We start from the raw sequence: 16,502 nt of genomic DNA on the forward strand, positions 1-16,502 counted from the left end.
GCAGAAGGTGGAAGTACCTCGTGTATATCTTAAAAAAAAAAGTGTTTTACGCGCATATGACCGTTTCCTGTTTCTATTGAGCGTGTGTCACAGTCATCTTGCGGCGTGTCATCCTCGTCGTTGGCGTTTGACGCGCTGGGATGACTTGAACGCATCGTTTTCATTTGAGATTCAAGGTAAGAATGCTTCCCATCCATTTCGGACAATTGCGTCGAGCGATATGTCGCTTTGCTGGGACGACGACGGTACTGCTCGCAACGGGCGGAGGTGAGAGGAAGTCAGGCATGTGCCATTCAGAAGTTCCCAGTTATCGTCGTGGAGATCGAGCCGAGCTTGCCATAAATTGTCGTTCAAGAATGTGTTGTAGTACTTGCATGCGTGTCATCTAAAAGCTTGGCCAATGTCCCCAAAAATTGTTGCTAAAAGCCTGCTAGTAACAAAGTGTTTCATCATGATGCATACACAAAAAAAAAACTTCCTTGTGTGCCTTCTTTCATGCTGCTTTCAAACCACTCAGTTTTCTTGTTGTCCTTTCAGATGTCTGGTCTCAAAATGGATCGGTTCTTCTTATGGGGGCTGTCTGGCTGGATTTCTATTGTGGTCTCTGGAGCTTTGGTAATCCCCACCGCTGTAGAAATGACAACCGGGTTTACGACTGCTGAGTTTTCAGAAGTTAGTCAAAGTGCTGCAAGTCCAGGAAGATCAACTCACGCTGGGACTATCTCAGGAACGAAAACCACAAAGCCTTTGCAGTCCTCTGGATCTACCCCTGGCTTGGTCACCAACAAGTATCCTAATCCATTCTCGATCCAGAACCACAATGGTACATTTCCTGATCCTACCTTCACATCTTCAAGAAGTTTGATCTCGACAGCAGCAGAGCCTACCGTAACCTTAAAGCCCAGAATCCAGTCTACTCTCGTCCCAATTCAAAGTCAAACAAAAAAGACATCCGGAGAGAGGTCTTCCGCTGGTAACTCGGATCTTTCCAGTCTTAGCTCCACGCTGGACCCTTTGGCAACGTCAGGAACCAGATCCTTCACTGGGTCAAGAAGAAATTCAACTCCAATCCTCATACAAAACAGTGACCCTACAGCTTTTGGGGCTACCGGTAGTCCAGGTCTTACTGGCTCTTTGAAATCTCGAGATCAGTCTGGCACAAGAGTTCCAATCTTCTCAAAAGAACTTGGTGAAGTGTCAAGCTCTGCCCCAGAGTCTACTTCAGTCCCGATTCAAGACCGCCACATTTCTTCACGTTTGACTAGTAACGCCACTCTTACCGGTTCCATTTCCACATCAGAACCTCCCAAACCGGCAAGGCCCAATATTCAGTCTACTCTGGTACCCAAGCAAAGTCACGAGTCCCCCGCAATGACGACTCTTACTAGTCTTACCCCCTACACCAGAAATTGCTGAACCAACGGGCTTCGGGGACATCACAGAGTCTCCTTCCCTCCTTATTCAAAGTCACAGCGGTCCTCCTGGTTTCGGGACATCCCGAAAGATGTTTTTCACCGGTAACGCGGATCTTACCACACCGATCCCCACACGAGAACCCCATAGACCACGGAGTTCTACTCCGGTCACCGGCCAAAGCGAGTCCTCAGTTTTTGGAACCACCATAAGGACTGATCCTGATCTCACGTCTCAATCTCTTTCTACTGCGAGTAGCCAAAGCTCTTCCTCGGCGGTTCCCACCACAGGAACCTCCACGACCACTCGGATTCCGGCACCGTGCGCCACCGCAAATATTTCCCCCGTGTCGGAGAACCAATCATGCTTCTCCCGTGGCGTGATCAAGCCCTGCCTGGTGGCCATCGCCGGCCTCGCCGCCCTCGCCACCGTTTTCATGGTGTCCACCATTGTCCTCTGCACCAAACTCTCCACCAAGAAGTACAAGTTGAGGAAGAACCAGGACAAGACGGAGATGACGTTTATGTCGTCGTTCGTGCCCGAAAGGAACTACGCGGGGATGAGACGGCAAAGTCCGGTCTCCAATGGAGTCCTGGTGATCCACAGCGCCGGGGACAGCGATGAGGACATGAGTGACAACCTCACCCTTAGCAGCTTCCTTCCGGAAAATGACAGGTGTGTTTAGGACGCTCTACTGTTTGCTTCACATGTCTGTCTCACAGTTCTCAGCTTTGGTGCTTGACTTTTCTATGCTTGCTGAAATGACCCGTTAGTATTTTTTGTGCTCCTCTAGTGACGGCTCTAAGATATCTTGGTTCATAGGGAACGTAGTAGTTGGTGTCAAGGAAGTATGCTAACGTCATAAATCTTAGATTCTTAGAATCCTAGAGTCAAAGATTTGAGTGGATTTAGCTCCTACCGTCTCCCCATCCACTGTGACGAACTTCCCTGTCTTTGAAGAATCGAAGGGAAGTGATTTTTTTTTTTTCCTTTTTAGCTTTTTATTTGTAATAAATTTGAAAAAAAAAAAAAAAAATTCCCCCTTTATTGTCATGATGTTTTTGAATTTTTGGCAAGGGAAGGTTTCCTCAGCTAGAACTAATGCAATTCTGGTGGTAGTTTCACGAGTGCATCTTTAGCATTTCCCATTGTTAGCATTAAGCTAGCAGACCTTTGGTCGAGATCGATTTGGTTGCATTTTCTGATTACTTTTAAATGAAATGCTGAAATGTGGTTGCAGTTTTTGACGACTTTTAAATGAAACTCTGAAAATGGGTCACTCCTGAATCGAGGTGCTAAAATAGAAGTGTTAGTTTTGTCCCTAGTGGGTAACTCGTCCTGTTGAAGGAAATGAAGCTATCAAAATCTATTTTGGAAATGTCACAATCAAAGCGAGTTCCGTTGGACGTGCTATCACTCATCATAGATTCAATGTAGTTTAGCCCTCCTTGCTCCTCCCGGCGCCGTCAAGCTAGCACGTCTCCAACGACAGAATCCAGTCCGTTCGTCGTCAGCATCTCCTTGACCATATCAAGTGTCAACAAATGTGTGACTTTGGCAGCTGGAAAGGCGGAGAGAAAAAAAATCCGCCTGCATGAGTGATGTGTCGTTGGCGAACGAGCCGGTTCTTAGAGCCGGATCCCTGACGTGAACGAACAGAGCCAGCTCCCAAGAAGGAGCCGGAAATGGGAGCCGACTTTTTGGTCCCTCTATTCCCCGCCCCCAGTCTTCGGTTAAAGCCGCAGAATTACAGACGCTCGCAGCAGTGAGGACTTAGAGAAGAGTTGAATGAAAGACGCATTTCTGATCTGGGGAGGTCGTGCAGGACGCATGCACTGTTTCGGAGCCATTTGAGCAGCTCACTGGAGATCAGTGGCCACAGCTACACCGGACAAATGTTAGCACATTATGCAGTTATGGTTATTATTCAATTTTGTTCAATTTTACTCGTTGGTATGATAGCATTATTAATATGAAAAGCAAATTAGTGACAGCTGATCATCAGACCAGAGTAACCACAGGGAAAGTCAGTTAGTGGATGATCCCCGCTCATAAATAAAGCCATATAAATACAATTATTTGATATAGTGTATTTCTTTACATGTGTAATTTGTTTTTCACACTATTTTACATAATTTTTGGTAGTTAATTAATTTAAGCAAAAAAAAAAGAGGAGCCATTTGGGAGCCAAAAGAGCCGGATCTTTTTAGGGAGCCGATCCAAAAGAAGCGGCTCTCTGAAAGGAGCCGGAATTCACATCATCGTCTCCAATAGCCGCCGCCCCCCCAGAACTGTTTTTCCACCCCCCCCCCTTTCTGTAGGCTGGCCACACAGAAAACGTTAACCTCTTCCTGCGTGAGCCGCCACCACTGCTTGACCTGACCTGCTTTAGTTTATGCCATGTCAGCCGGCCTCCAATTACCAGACTACACCAGTCAACTCCCCCACTCCAACTCCCAAAGCCAGCCCACTACTTGGCAGGGCCCTACCTCCACCTCAATGTCGTCAACTCCAGGCTAACAAGAACAATCTGTGTAGACCGGACGGGGGAGGAGCAGAGGATGGAGGGAGGGAAGGAAAGTCCGATTATGCTTTTCAAAGCCGTCCGCCTTAACCGTCCCCAACATTGGAAAAGCGCCCATGTGGACCACTTGGACTTTGCTGTGAGACTCTTCTTCTACCTTGGTGGTGGCTGGTGAGTTTTTGGTTTGTTTCTTCCATCCGTCATGCAAGCTTTTGGGATACATTGAAAATAAAGCCGCCCTCCCCCTGAACGCAGCGTCCAAAGTTGGTAGCTTACGGTGATGCTCTCAAAGAAGCCCGCAATGGGAGCAAATTTGAGCTTTGTTAGAAAGATGGAGGAAATGTCCATTATTATAAGTTTACTTCATTTCACTGTGAAAATAATCGCCCAAAATATGCTTTCCATTTCAATGTTTATGTGTCCCACTACACAAGCGTGTGCGCGCGTGCGCGTGTGTGTGTCTGGAAACAAAAAAGTAAAGTCAGCCCCCTTTGGCTGGATAAAGTTTCACTAAGCCTGGCTTGAAAGTGCGCAAATAAAAACGACAGGCAAAGATCCCCAAACGACATAAAGCTCCAATGTAAGCAAATGAGAGCAAACACCCATTGAAAATCTCACAAATACGTACAGCGATACCTCCGCTTACGAACTTAATTGGTTCCCGGAAAGTGTGTGTCAGGCGAAAAGTGTGTCTTCCAAACATTCATTTCCCATAGGAAGCCATTAAAAATGAGAATAATCCGTTTCCAGGTCCCCATGAAACATCATTTCCTACTAAATAAACCTTAAACGACACAAAATAGATATGCTTATTTTATGTCTAATAAATGTGCTATGGTATTGTAATGAAAGAAATCAACTGTACTGCATCAGAAAGTCGTTTTATTGACCTTTGTGATAGTCGTTGATGTCGTTGCCTCTTGATGATATCCGAGTGCAGTTGCTGTGCTTCCTCGGCGATAATACCCTCACTCCCACGATCCCCTGCTAGCTGCTTTTCGTCAATCCAAATCAACACGAGTTTTTCAACCTCTTCTGTTGCATGAGACCGTTGCTTAGACAACACGGAAACTTTAGCATTAGAAACTGAAAACTAGTCTTTTTCGCTCCCAAAAAAAGCAAAAGTATCCACTTGATAGCAAGCCACGTATGCACTCAGAGAAAGGGGGTGTGGAAAACTAGTCCGGCAGCCAGCGTGTGTTTCCCGAAAACCAGTTGGTATGCCAAAATTATATTCTCGCCAATTTAATGTTGCTAAGGTGAAAAGTATGTTAGCTAAAGTGTTCATAAACCAAGGTATCACTGTACGAAAAACCTCCAATTCAACATAAAGTCTGACATTTTTCTTTGACATCCATCTTTTTTGGGCAATGAACTTATTTGTGTTCTCCGCATGATCACAAAAGTCCCAAATTAACTCATTCACTGCCATTCACAAGTTGATTCACAAAACATGGCATTGAGTGCCATTCCCGAATTTGTTTGGGTTTTTGGCGCTTTATACTTGGGTGCCGATAATGCACTGGTTAGACCTCTGGCAATATTTTTTTTTCACAAGGGGGCAGCATTTCCATTTTTTCCATGTTAGCGCTTTGTTCCAGCTTCAGCTGTTGTTTAAATGCTAAACCAATATGCATGTATTGCATTGTATTTTGGACAGCTGCCCTCATTTCAAGATCATATAACTCCAGACCCATACAATTTAGGTATTACCTATTTGTTTTCTGATGGAAAAAAGAGAGTCCAAAGTTTCTAACGCTGTATTGAATGTTTATGTAGTCGTAAAAGTCAATATTCTGTGGGTCCTGGAATTCCAGTGACAATGATGACAAAAACCCTGGCACTGTAGTGGACACATTTTTGCACATCTGGCAGCGAATGAGTTAAATGGTGTCGTTTATTACTTCCTGAGCATCGGCAAAGAATTGTTGCTTTGAGATGATGTCACAAAAAAAGATTTGGACATCAGGGCTTTTCTGTCACCTTTGTGATGTCACCTTTGAAACGATTTTGACATACGTAACGTATATGAGAAGCGATGGAGAGAATGGACGAAGCCTTGAACATATCTCGATGGAGAAGTATTTGTGAAAAGACGTCCAAAATGTGACAACATTGTCTCCAGATCCCGTGCCGCAATGAAATTGGCTTTGTACAAGTGGGTTGAGGGCAGCGCCGACCTGGAGGACCCGGACGTCGTGACCTCGACTGCTCCCATGGACCACCGATCCACCTTTGCAGACTTGTTGGACCAGGCGGCGGCCTTTGTGCAAGACCACCTGGTCCTGGTCCTGGTGGCGGCATCCCTGGTCGCGATTGCGCTCTCGGCGCTGTGCGGTGCCGTTTTCCTGACCCGGCGACGTCAATTCAACGCCTACTACCCGTCGTCGTATCCCGCCAAGATGTACGTGGACCAACAGGACAGGAGTGGCGGGGCGAGGGGCTTCCGGCAAATCTCGGAGAAGAAAACAACGGCCGCGAGCAATCAGGAAAACCAACTGACTGATACAAACAAGCAACTCCAGGCGGACATCATGAGGGTAGTTAAGAATCTGAGGACTCCGACCAGAACCCTGGAGGACGCCTCCAAGCAAGACACTTTGGATAAGTCGCCGAGTCCGGTTGTGGAGAAGGTCGACGAGATGAGCGGACCATCGCCGGCGGACGCCGTGGCAGAAAAGCCTGAAGATGGATCCCGGGAGCTGCCGCCGGCTCTCCGGAATCTGCGACCTCCATCTTTGCATCTTCACGACGACTCAGCCACTCTGCAGCTCATCGCCGGGGAGAAAACAGCCTTCTAGAAAAACAAAAGGCCTTCAACCACTTTGGATGAGTCTCAAAGCTTTGAGGACATTTTTTTAAGGTCGAACGGTTAGCACGAGGCGGTCGCCAACTCCGGACCTCTCTGTCACCCATCCTCCATGTTTGTTTCGTCACACCTGATTTCAACAATTAGCTCTTCTCAAGCCTGATCCTGATCCGGTCCCGAATGTTTATTTTTTTATCTCTCGTTCATTGTGTGTAAATGTTGCTTGAAGTGGACACGATTAGCCTCATGGAAGAATATTGTGTGGTAACGGCGCGGGGAGTGGGCGGGGTTGACAAAATATTTGCTTTGAGTCTTTCACACAGTTGTTCACACGCGCTGAATATTTGGTGCCAAAAGGCTCAAAGTGGTCGATACAAGTGAAGCTAAAAATTGAGGTTGCGTGTCAGCGAGTTGCACTTTGTCACATTGAGAATAAGTGTGCCCAAAAAAAATCTTTATCGCCATTTCTGCTTTGAGTTCAAAACAATGAGGAAATATTGCTTCTTTGGCTAAATGCTAAAAACAATGGAAATCGGCATAGACGAGCTATCAAAACTAGCATCGTTGTTGTTTTTGTTAGAACCATGAAGCGACAGTTATTTAAAGACAAGGAGAAGCACGCATCGAGAGAAAATTCAACATGATCATCGGGGATATATTCTTTATCCTCTGCAAAGAACCACTCATAAAATGGCAACTTCCTTGAGGACATTTTGAATCAATCTGTCACGCTTTCACGGAGGAAGATGGGGGACGTCCAAAGGCCGGTTGGCGGCTACTGCAACGGATGACCCAAAGCAAGCGGACCCCTCCCCACACCTCAGTTAAGTGTACACTCATTGCTAATCAAGTTCATATAGTACTGCATGTATTGTCCGTTGTTATCTTGGACCCCCATTTCTCTCTCGTCTTTTCCTTCACCTCACTTGATTGAACAACTTCAACCAGTCATGACACAACTAAGTGATTTAATGCTGTTGCTTTCCTAGCTAGCTATCGATGAACTATATAGCTAGCAACTATTTGCTATCTGGTAGCTAGCTAGCTTTCCAACTATTGGAGCTACTTCCAGGTTGAGTGAACGCTGGCGCGTGTGGAAGGCGCTGCTCACCTGTGACTGTAAAAATGACGGATTATTATTCCAAACGATGTCATGTCATCATAGCCCCGTCCCCTTTTTAAAAATGAACACACGTAAAAAAAAACATTTAAGCCGTGGTTTTATTTTGTATATTTTTCAACCTATCGTTCCAATCGACGTCGCGTGTTGCTTGATCACATGATTAATAACGGCAACCCCGCCGGCGACACCAGACGGGGCGAAGCGTTGGCATTGGCGACGTAGACGTGACATCACACGGTGAAGAGGATGAAGCTTAGCTTGGTTAGCAAACAGGAAGAAGAAGTGGGCGGGCGCTTAATTGGAGGCCTGGGCCGCCACCTGCTGGTCATCTTGCTGCTTGAGTCGATAGTCGGCCAGCGCCGCCTTGATGGCGTCTTCGGCCAGCACTAGGAAAGACGACGGAGTGAGACAGACATTTTCTCAAAAGCTCTTAGCATGTAGAGCAATATAGAGAGAGTTTACATTTAGGAACAGGAAGCATCATTTTACAAAACCTTTCGAGGGACATCGCTTAGTACGGTGCACAGCTGTTCTCAGGTTACAAATACAGTGATACCTTGGCTTACGAATTTAATTGGTTCCCAGAAAATGTGTGTCAGGCGAAAAGTCTGCGTTCCAAACATTAATCCCCCATAGGAAACCATTAGAATGAGAATAATCAGTTTCCAGGTCCCCGTAAAACATCCTTTTCAACTGAATAAGCCTTAAAACTACACACAATATACCTTATTTTATGTCTAATAAATGTGCTATGGGATAGTCATTAAAAGAAATAAACTGTACTGTATGATCAAGTCGTTTTATTTACTTTTATGATGGTCGTTGACGGCTTGATGGAATGGAAAGCTTTTTGCATCAAGTGTCTCAAGGAGCTCTGGCTTGTACATCTTAGAAGTTGTGATATTGCAACAGATGCAGGCCGACACACTACAAACTTTATTCATAGCCGGTTCCCTTGCTTGTATGTTCTCTTCAAATTGTAAAGATGGCTTGTGCGGGTTATTTGTGGAGCTTGATTGATGGGATATTTTAATCTTGCAGTCTACACTCGGCCTTTGATCTATCAATAAAGTTGAAACGAGTCCAAATTTCACTGTGTTTTCTATCCATTGTCTCACCATTACACTTTTGTTTTTTTGTTTCAAGCTCTCTCCTCTCCCTTTTGTGTTTCTGTAACCCCTCGCCCCCGGTCCCCTCCCTCCTCTACCACGGATCTTGCCAAATCACGTCCGTCTCTAAGCGAAGACTGGGGGCAGGGAATAGAGGACAAAAAAAGCCGGCTGCCATTTAGGGAGCTCCAAGAACCGGCTCGTTCGCGAACGACACATCACTCATTGTGGCGCTCCGTAAACTAGTTGGTATGCCAAGATGATATTCTCGCAAATGTAACGTTTGTAAGGCGAAAGAAAGGTTTGTTATCTAAAGCGTTCGTCAGCCCAGGTATCACTGTACGGAATAACCCCAATGTTGCTAATGTTGTTAGCATCCCTATGGTGTTTTGCATTCTCTTTTAGCATGCAGCTAAGTGAGCTGTGCTCAAACATACTGGAGCAGTGCAGCTTTACAGGTGGCAGGCAGAGCTCTTTGGCGATGTCCGTGTTCTTGATGCTTAGCGCTTCGCCCACCTTCAAGAGGGAGGAAACACCGTCATAAGCACCACGGTCTGCGTTGATGGCCACCCACCCACCCGTCCGTCCGTCCGTCCGTCCGTCCTCTCCTCACCGATTTGCCTTTGATCCACTCTGTGGCCAGCGAGCTGGAGGCGATGGCCGAGCCGCAACCGAAGGTCTTGAAACGGGCGTCCACAATCTTGCCGTCGTCATCAACTTCAATCTAGGATCACATGCTTTTACTGGCAATTCATCCATTGAATGGACGGCGTGGCGTGCGTGCAGGTGGGCGATACGCGATTGTGACGTCGAACCTGAAGCTTCATGACGTCACCGCACGCCGGAGCGCCCACCAGGCCCGTGCCGACTTTCTTGGAGCTTTTATCCAAGGTGCCCACGTTCCTCGGGTTCTCGTAATGATCCACCACCTTTTGCGTAGGACAGAAGACACAAGACATACTCAGACATACTTGGCTTCAAAATCAATGTCAAATCCCATTGACAAAAGTAGCGGTCAAGTAATGGCATAAATATTGGTCATCTAGCAATAGGGCTATACACTCTTTAATCTGTGATAAAGAGAAAAAAAAGCCCTCCAATACCTGAAGGACACTTGCTTGTCACGGTGAGACAAAGACTCCATTGGACGCACGAGCCACAATGAAATAAACGCATTAAGACAGGATATCATTGTTGGCCATGGCGACCGGTGAGTGCAGCCTGAACTCGACTTGAACCCCCGTTTTGTTTGCCCTCCCCACCTTCCTCAAGTTTCTGCAAGTCACGGTGACCGAGCCAACATGACATCATGATCATTCCACCCAAAAATACCCTCTGGATATGTCCGACAATTGACTTTAGACTGTTTTGAGTTGTCGTCCATTTTAAAAACTAAAGTGACGTTCAAAATGAGATTTCAAAAATGAGAACGCACGCTATCTTGAAGAAAAATGCATCCTGTCATTCTTAAAAGTCAGTCTAAACACCAACGCCATCTTAAACCTCACAAATGGATATATAATATCTATTATGCATTGTTTTGCTTGAGTAGCTGTTTCATATTTTAACATAAATACATGAAAAAATACACATTGAAATATATGTAACCATTTATAGAGAAAACTGCTTTCCTTAAACTGGATGTAACAAATATTAAAGGGCTTTTGATCGTGTCAAGCCATAAATGAAGGTGAACTTTCAGCCATAGAAAAATTACTCATTATGAAACAGACAATTCCACATTATTTCACTTTCGCATTTGACCATATAAAATCATTGCGGCGCATTTGAACTTGGTTTTTATTACTATTTAGACCGATTTCCCATTAATTTTTTTCTGTAGCAATATCGATTTTGGAAGGTGTATCTACTAGCTAATATGACAGTTATTATCCTCATACAGTATATGTTTCCTTCCTTTAAATAAATCAAAATAAATTCCTACCTTCTGGTGATAGCAACATTGGGAGAAGAACTCGGGCACGGAAAGTCTTCTTGTGAGTAAAGTTAAAGGGCTGAGGCATTTGTTCACCACAGCGGCCGCCATGCTTGCGCGATGTCAAACCACCACAACAACAACACAACCGTAATGACGCACTTACAAACCGGACCGCTATTTAAGGCCAGCTAATGGCTAACAGATAACCGCTACGGAGTATACGTCACACAAGATGCGAAGACAATCACTACTGCGCAAATAATGCGCAGCTAACGTAGTCGTAGTAGAAGTAACAGATTTACTGTACAGTAGTAATAGCAGTGGTAGTCGTATTATTATTATTATTATTATTATTATTATTATTATTATTATTAGTAGTAGTAGTAGTAGTAGTAGTTGTAGTAATTTTTAAAATTATTTTACAGTCAAATGGCACATTATTTTTCCATCGTTCTGCATCATATAATTCCTCAAATTACCTTACATTGTTGGATTTTACTATCAATGATGAAATTCATGAACGTGAAAACACTTATCGTGTTCATAATGTATTAAAATAACTTGATAATTATAAAACAAAGTGTTTCTATTTTTAAATGATCACCCAACAAATCCGTTTTCAGAAGCCAACATAATACCACGCTGGTGAATTGCGTTTGAAAATGAAGCGAATGCTTGACAAGAGAAAAAAGATGATTAGAAGGGGGCGGGGGGGGGGAATCCTCTTTTTCATTTTGTGTCACTTTTTTTTCAAGAAGTGGCCAGGAAGGAAAAAAAGGGAAGTGGCATAGTAGTTGCATTGGAGTCGGCACAAATACATTTCATGTCTGCATTCCTTCTAAGCCAAGCCAACACGCAAAGTGAGTACGATCTTTATTTTATTGATCTTTTCTATTGACTTGATTCATAAAAGTGGACTTTTCAAAGTGTTGAAAATGGATCATACTGAGATCTAAATGTCTAAGAACAAAAGTGAAAGTTGGCCCTTAGCGCAAACGTACATACAAAATATTTTGAAAATAGCTTTTGGAAGTATTTTGGATGGAACGCTCCACTTCCTATATACAGTAAAGTCTCGTTATATATATATATATATATATATATATATGAATATCGATATAACGAGATATATATATATATATATATATATATATATATATATATATATATATATATATATATATATATATATATATATATATATATATAATAAGAATAATAATAATAATACATTTCATTTCTAAGCGCCTTTCAAAACTCTCAAGGTCACTTTACAGTCACAGGATCAGTTTTTCACACGCGCCAGCTCACCCCGGAAGTTACTCAAATAGATAGAAAGCTAGCTAGCTAATAGATAGTTAATAGCTAATGGATATCCATCTGGCTAGCTAGCAAGCCAGCTAATAAATTGCAAATAGCTAGTCAGCTTTTCGTCCTTTTCATGCAAACGTCAATAAATCCAGCTGTTTGTGATATTTCAGGAGATCTTCCAAAATGAGCGTGGACTACATCGAGGTTGAAGATTACACGTGGGACAACGAAAGCGAAGCAAACGTTAGCGTCCATGGCACAGTGAACGTTAGCGGTCGTCACCCGCCTTTGACGATCTTCCTGGTGGCCGTCAACGCGTTGGTGTGCGCGGCGGGCCTGGCGGGGAACTCTTTGGTGATCTGGATCTGCGGATGGAAGATGAAAAGAACGGTGATCACCACTTGGTACTTGAGTCTGGCCATCTCCAACTTGTCGTTCTGCGCCCTCCTCCCTCTGGAGGTGGTCTACACGCTCAGCTGGCACTGGCCTTTCGGCCCGGCGCTGTGCAAGCTGACGTCGTCCGCGCTCTTCCTCAACATGTACAGCAGCGTCTTCCTGTTGGTGCTGATCAGCGCCGATCGCTACGCGGTGGCCTCCTTTCCCGTGTGGTCTCGGAACCGGCGCACGGTTGGCGGGGCCTCGGCGGCCGTGGCGGTCACGTGGGCTCTCTCGGCGCTCCTCACGCTGCCCTCGCTCATGTTCAGACAAACGCTGGTCCGGGGGGACGCGGTCGTGTGTTACGCGGGCTACGCGGACCCGTCCGGGCACAAGGCGGTGGCGTTAAGCCCCTTTGTCTGCGGATTCCTGCTGCCTTTTCTGGCCATCGTGGTTTGCAGCGCGGTGCTTGCTGCCAAGCTGCGAGGGATGAGCATCAGGTCCAACGTCTTCTTCTTTTCTGTTGATGCTTCCCGGAGAACGCGACGAAGCTCAACCGCTTCCACTTGATTTCATTTGTTTAGATCCACCAAGCCTTACAGAATCACGGCGGCGCTCATCTCCTGCTTCTTCATCTGCTGGCTTCCCTATCACACTTTTGTTCTCCTGGAGTTGGACGTGAAGAACCTCAACCTGGAGATTCTTCACACCGGAATGAAAGTTGGTGGCACCTTGGCGGCAGCAAATAGTTGCCTCTCACCCATTCTCTATGTTTTCATCGGGAATGATTTCAACCAAATGTTAAGACGTTCGCTGATACAAAAGTTGGAGTCAGCGGTGGCGGACGATTTCCGGACGGGACGTTCGCAGTCGGTGCAAAACATGCAAAACCTTTGATCCCGTAATCAATAGTTTGGAAGACTAGATCCCTTTGCTACTTTGGGGTTTCAGTGAATTGCAGATTTCTTTTTTATACGGGAAAAAAAATGTACATAGCTTGATTGGTTCCCGCTGATGACGTCACTATACCCCACGGTCGACAGCGATGTTCATATTCTCAGGCCCGCCCGGCAACCCCCTCTGTCTTATCACTGGCTTACTATGATCTAACTTTACTTTGCGGATTTTCGTCTATCGCGGGTAGTCTTGGTTTCCATTAATCGCGAAAAACGGGGGATTACTGTAATAGTTGCGTTGAAGTGGTGGCCGTTAATTTGATGAATTATTTGTCTTTAATTTGCAGCATCTTTTGTGGAGAAATTAATTTCACCAACAATTTATTTGAAACTGTGCTCGAGTTAACCACTTCACTTCGATATCCACTGTCCTGTGATGGCACCCACGAGAGCCGTTGGCTTCACAGGGAGTTTATTTTTTATTTGATAACAACGTGAAGTCATATGTAAACGTATTTCATTTAACACGTAGAATCACAATTCTTCCGCATCCAAATAGTCCTTCTGGGCTTGCAGTATTCACAAAGTTAGGTTTGTTTTTGTCGTCTATTTTTTCTTGTTGTATTTTCAAATCGTATCGTAGTACAATAGTCCAGCCGTCGTCTTCCGGGCGGCAGGCGTCGCTGTGGGCTTTATTTTTAGTTTTTTTAACGAGAAGAAAAAACCAAGCGACGGAGCTACTAACTTGCCCAACTTCCAACAAACTCGCACTTTTGCTTCCGAACGAGTCTTTTGAAAACGTTGCCACATTTGGTTCGATTGACAACCGACTTGTTCCTTTCGCTCCGTCGCTAGTTTAGCTTTTAGCTTAGCTTTTAGCTTCGGTTCGTCCGACGACTTTACGCCAGGGAGCGAGCAAGCTAACAGCTGTGTAGCTCGCTAAGTCGAAGTGAAATTCTCGACGTCGAAGTCCACAAAGAATCGTGACACTTGGCGGTGTCTTCATGTGCCGCTTTTGACGTGACGGATGTCGACGGGCGTTGTTGTTAACCGACTGAGGCTGTAGTCGAAATGGCCAACGCGGCGCCGTCTTCGCCGTCTTCGCCGTCTTCGCCTTCCCCGGTCGGCGGCGCTCCGGGAGCAGCAGCCCCCGAGAACGGAAGCTTCGGAGGATCCAGCGGCTCGACCGCCGGCGGCGGCGACGGAGGCAACCAGGACAGCACGTTTGAGTGTAATATTTGTCTGGACACCGCCAAGGACGCCGTCATCAGCCTGTGCGGACACCTTTTCTGGTAGGGGGGAGAAGAAAAAAAAAGCAAAGCTCCATGACGCCGATGGGCCCTTTCGGCTTTCTCAAGCCCACATCAGTTCAAGAACACACATCGGTATTCTTGTCTGAATTCACTTTGATTGCCAGTAAATTCAAATGAAAACGCAAAAGAGTAATTCCTGAAATCGAACATTTCTTGATTGTCTTTGAAAAACGATTTAACTGCGAAACCAGACAACATTAAAGTCAAGTGATTATATAATGACATAAAATCCCAATTATACTTTTAAGAACAACAAGTAAAGCACAACTTAAAAAAACACCCCCACCAGTCAAAACTCAGTTTAATTGAGAAGACGAATTTGTTTTCAGCCATCTAAGGAGGCTGACATTTGATGCGACATTGCTGCCTCCAGCCGACAGGAATTGCCATCAAAATGTTCACCAAATCCAGAAAACACGTGAGCCATGATATTTGCCAGGCCACCAATTGGATTTGGACGAATGGAATATGTCAAACCAGGCGGCATTTTGGCCTCACGGCACCTAACGTTGAGCCAGTTCAATGTCAAAGTTTGATCATTTGGATGGCTCCCAATGAAAGAGTGCGCCGAGGCCTGTTGGAACAGGATTATTTTGCTGCCTTATCTTAATGATCTACTCTTTCTTTCCCAACGCTGCTCAATCTTGGTTCCACATCAGCTGGCCTTGTTTGCACCAGGTAAGGCCAACCGTCCGTCAGGGATGTCGGATTATTTCAACAAATGACCGTTTAATTTCAACGACATAATATAAGCCTTCTGGATATAACGCGTTAATTTTTTTCCCAAAGTGGTTGGAGACGAGACCCAGCAGACAAGTGTGCCCAGTTTGTAAAGCTGGTATCAGCAGGGACAAAGTCATCCCCTTATATGGGCGCGGAAGTACCGGTCAGCAAGACCCCAGGTAGGGAGCGGGTCAGTACAAAAAAAAAGCAGCCATAGGTTCATCGTGGCACTTGACTGAAGTCAAGTCTACTTTTTTTGTTTGTTTTCCAAAGAGAAAAAACGCCCCCGCGACCACAAGGCCAAAGACCCGAGCCGGAAAACCGCGGCGTGAGTGCCACTGCAAACGAGTGTCATTGAACGCAGCGCATTCAGACAATCATCACCCCCCCCCCCCCCTCACACCTATTTCGCAGGGCTTCCAGGGTTTCGGGTTTGGGGATGGAGGTTTTCAGATGTCCTTTGGAATCGGCGCCTTTCCATTTGGTATTTTTGCCACAGCGTTTAACATCAACGACGGCAGACCCCCTCCAGGTATTCAGCGTCCGTGTGAATCAATCCCCTCTCAATCCTAATTCTCTTCTACCCCCCTTCTCCTCGCTCAGCTGCGCCAGGAACTCCTCAACACATGGACGAACACTTCCTCTCGCGACTTTTCCTCTTTGTGGCGCTGGTCATCATGTTTTGGCTTCTCATTGCCTGAAGGCGACACAGGATTTATTCCCAAGAGACAAGATAAGACTTTTCTTGTTTTGCTTTTTTGAGAGGAAGCCGCATCGCGCTAAGCTGTCGATTGTAAATAGAAAGAAGAGTTGACTGTGTCAATCGACAGCACAATTGATACAAAAAAACTCTTGAAATTTCCCTACTAATACAGAATGAAGTTTCGTTTAATGAACATATACATAAAATTGTGTTCATGTTCTGTTGAGGAGAAAACATTAAATTGCTGCCTTGGAAACCCTAGTG

The 16,502-nt window shown here is 45.3% G+C and overlaps 5 protein-coding genes across 5 annotated transcripts; 4 read left to right on the top strand and 1 right to left on the bottom strand.

The window, feature by feature from the left end:
* The first annotated feature begins 43 nt into the window (after positions 1-43).
* Positions 44-3,151, top strand: LOC148884994 (uncharacterized). The gene is given in 3 exon segments (XM_089019787.1): positions 44-176; positions 538-1,388; positions 1,390-3,151. Coding segments are annotated over 2 exon segments (1,560 nt in total). The 5' UTR covers positions 44-176; the 3' UTR covers positions 2,099-3,151.
* Positions 3,152-3,954: 803 nt separating this feature from the next.
* On the top strand, positions 3,955-7,800 carry tmem119b (transmembrane protein 119b). The gene is made up of 2 exons (XM_089019789.1): positions 3,955-4,108; positions 6,063-7,800. The coding sequence occupies exon 2, from the start codon at positions 6,076-6,078 to the stop codon at positions 6,736-6,738; it is 663 nt and encodes a 220-aa protein (XP_088875915.1). The 5' UTR covers positions 3,955-4,108; positions 6,063-6,075; the 3' UTR covers positions 6,739-7,800.
* A 149-nt stretch (positions 7,801-7,949) lies between these two features.
* Positions 7,950-11,086, bottom strand: LOC148884996 (uncharacterized). Its single transcript, XM_089019790.1, has 5 exons — positions 10,924-11,086; positions 9,794-9,907; positions 9,592-9,702; positions 9,416-9,494; positions 7,950-8,255 (listed from the first exon to the last, which is right to left on the bottom strand). The coding sequence occupies exons 1-5, from the start codon at positions 11,023-11,025 to the stop codon at positions 8,164-8,166; spliced, it is 498 nt and encodes a 165-aa protein (XP_088875916.1). The 5' UTR covers positions 11,026-11,086; the 3' UTR covers positions 7,950-8,163.
* A 623-nt stretch (positions 11,087-11,709) lies between these two features.
* LOC148884997 (chemerin-like receptor 1) lies at positions 11,710-14,068 on the top strand. The gene is made up of 3 exons (XM_089019868.1): positions 11,710-11,777; positions 12,399-13,103; positions 13,188-14,068. Exons 2-3 carry the CDS (start codon positions 12,412-12,414, stop codon positions 13,498-13,500), a joined length of 1,005 nt encoding a protein of 334 aa, XP_088875994.1. The 5' UTR covers positions 11,710-11,777; positions 12,399-12,411; the 3' UTR covers positions 13,501-14,068.
* A 154-nt stretch (positions 14,069-14,222) lies between these two features.
* On the top strand, positions 14,223-16,494 carry rnf185 (ring finger protein 185). Its single transcript, XM_089019869.1, has 6 exons — positions 14,223-14,791; positions 15,472-15,490; positions 15,602-15,714; positions 15,809-15,863; positions 15,950-16,067; positions 16,139-16,494. Exons 1-6 carry the CDS (start codon positions 14,571-14,573, stop codon positions 16,234-16,236), a joined length of 624 nt encoding a protein of 207 aa, XP_088875995.1. The 5' UTR covers positions 14,223-14,570; the 3' UTR covers positions 16,237-16,494.
* The last annotated feature ends 8 nt before the right edge of the window (positions 16,495-16,502 follow it).

This window comes from Hippocampus bargibanti, linkage group LG18 (assembly GCF_051943395.1).
Source record: "Hippocampus bargibanti isolate YZ-2025 linkage group LG18, ASM5194339v1, whole genome shotgun sequence".
Taxonomy (NCBI): Eukaryota; Metazoa; Chordata; class Actinopteri; order Syngnathiformes; family Syngnathidae; genus Hippocampus; species Hippocampus bargibanti.

What these genes read in the sequence shown, in the direction of transcription:
- tmem119b (XM_089019789.1), top strand. Translation starts at nt 6,076, where the DNA reads ATGAAATTGGCTTTGTACAAGTGGGTTGAGGGCAGCGCCGACCTGGAG.
- LOC148884996 (XM_089019790.1), bottom strand. Translation starts at nt 11,025, where the DNA reads ATGGCGGCCGCTGTGGTGAACAAATGCCTCAGCCCTTTAACTTTACTC. An exon ending in GTGACGTCATGAAGCTTCAG is followed by an intron (nt 9,703 to 9,793) that starts GTTCGACGTCAC and finishes ATGTGATCCTAG; the next exon opens with ATTGAAGTTGATGACGACGG. An exon ending in AGTGGATCAAAGGCAAATCG is followed by an intron (nt 9,495 to 9,591) that starts GTGAGGAGAGGA and finishes TCCCTCTTGAAG; the next exon opens with GTGGGCGAAGCGCTAAGCAT.
- LOC148884997 (XM_089019868.1), top strand. Translation starts at nt 12,412, where the DNA reads ATGAGCGTGGACTACATCGAGGTTGAAGATTACACGTGGGACAACGAA. An exon ending in CTGCGAGGGATGAGCATCAG is followed by an intron (nt 13,104 to 13,187) that starts GTCCAACGTCTT and finishes TCATTTGTTTAG; the next exon opens with ATCCACCAAGCCTTACAGAA.
- rnf185 (XM_089019869.1), top strand. Translation starts at nt 14,571, where the DNA reads ATGGCCAACGCGGCGCCGTCTTCGCCGTCTTCGCCGTCTTCGCCTTCC. An exon ending in ACCGGTCAGCAAGACCCCAG is followed by an intron (nt 15,715 to 15,808) that starts GTAGGGAGCGGG and finishes TGTTTTCCAAAG; the next exon opens with AGAAAAAACGCCCCCGCGAC. An exon ending in CGACGGCAGACCCCCTCCAG is followed by an intron (nt 16,068 to 16,138) that starts GTATTCAGCGTC and finishes CTCCTCGCTCAG; the next exon opens with CTGCGCCAGGAACTCCTCAA.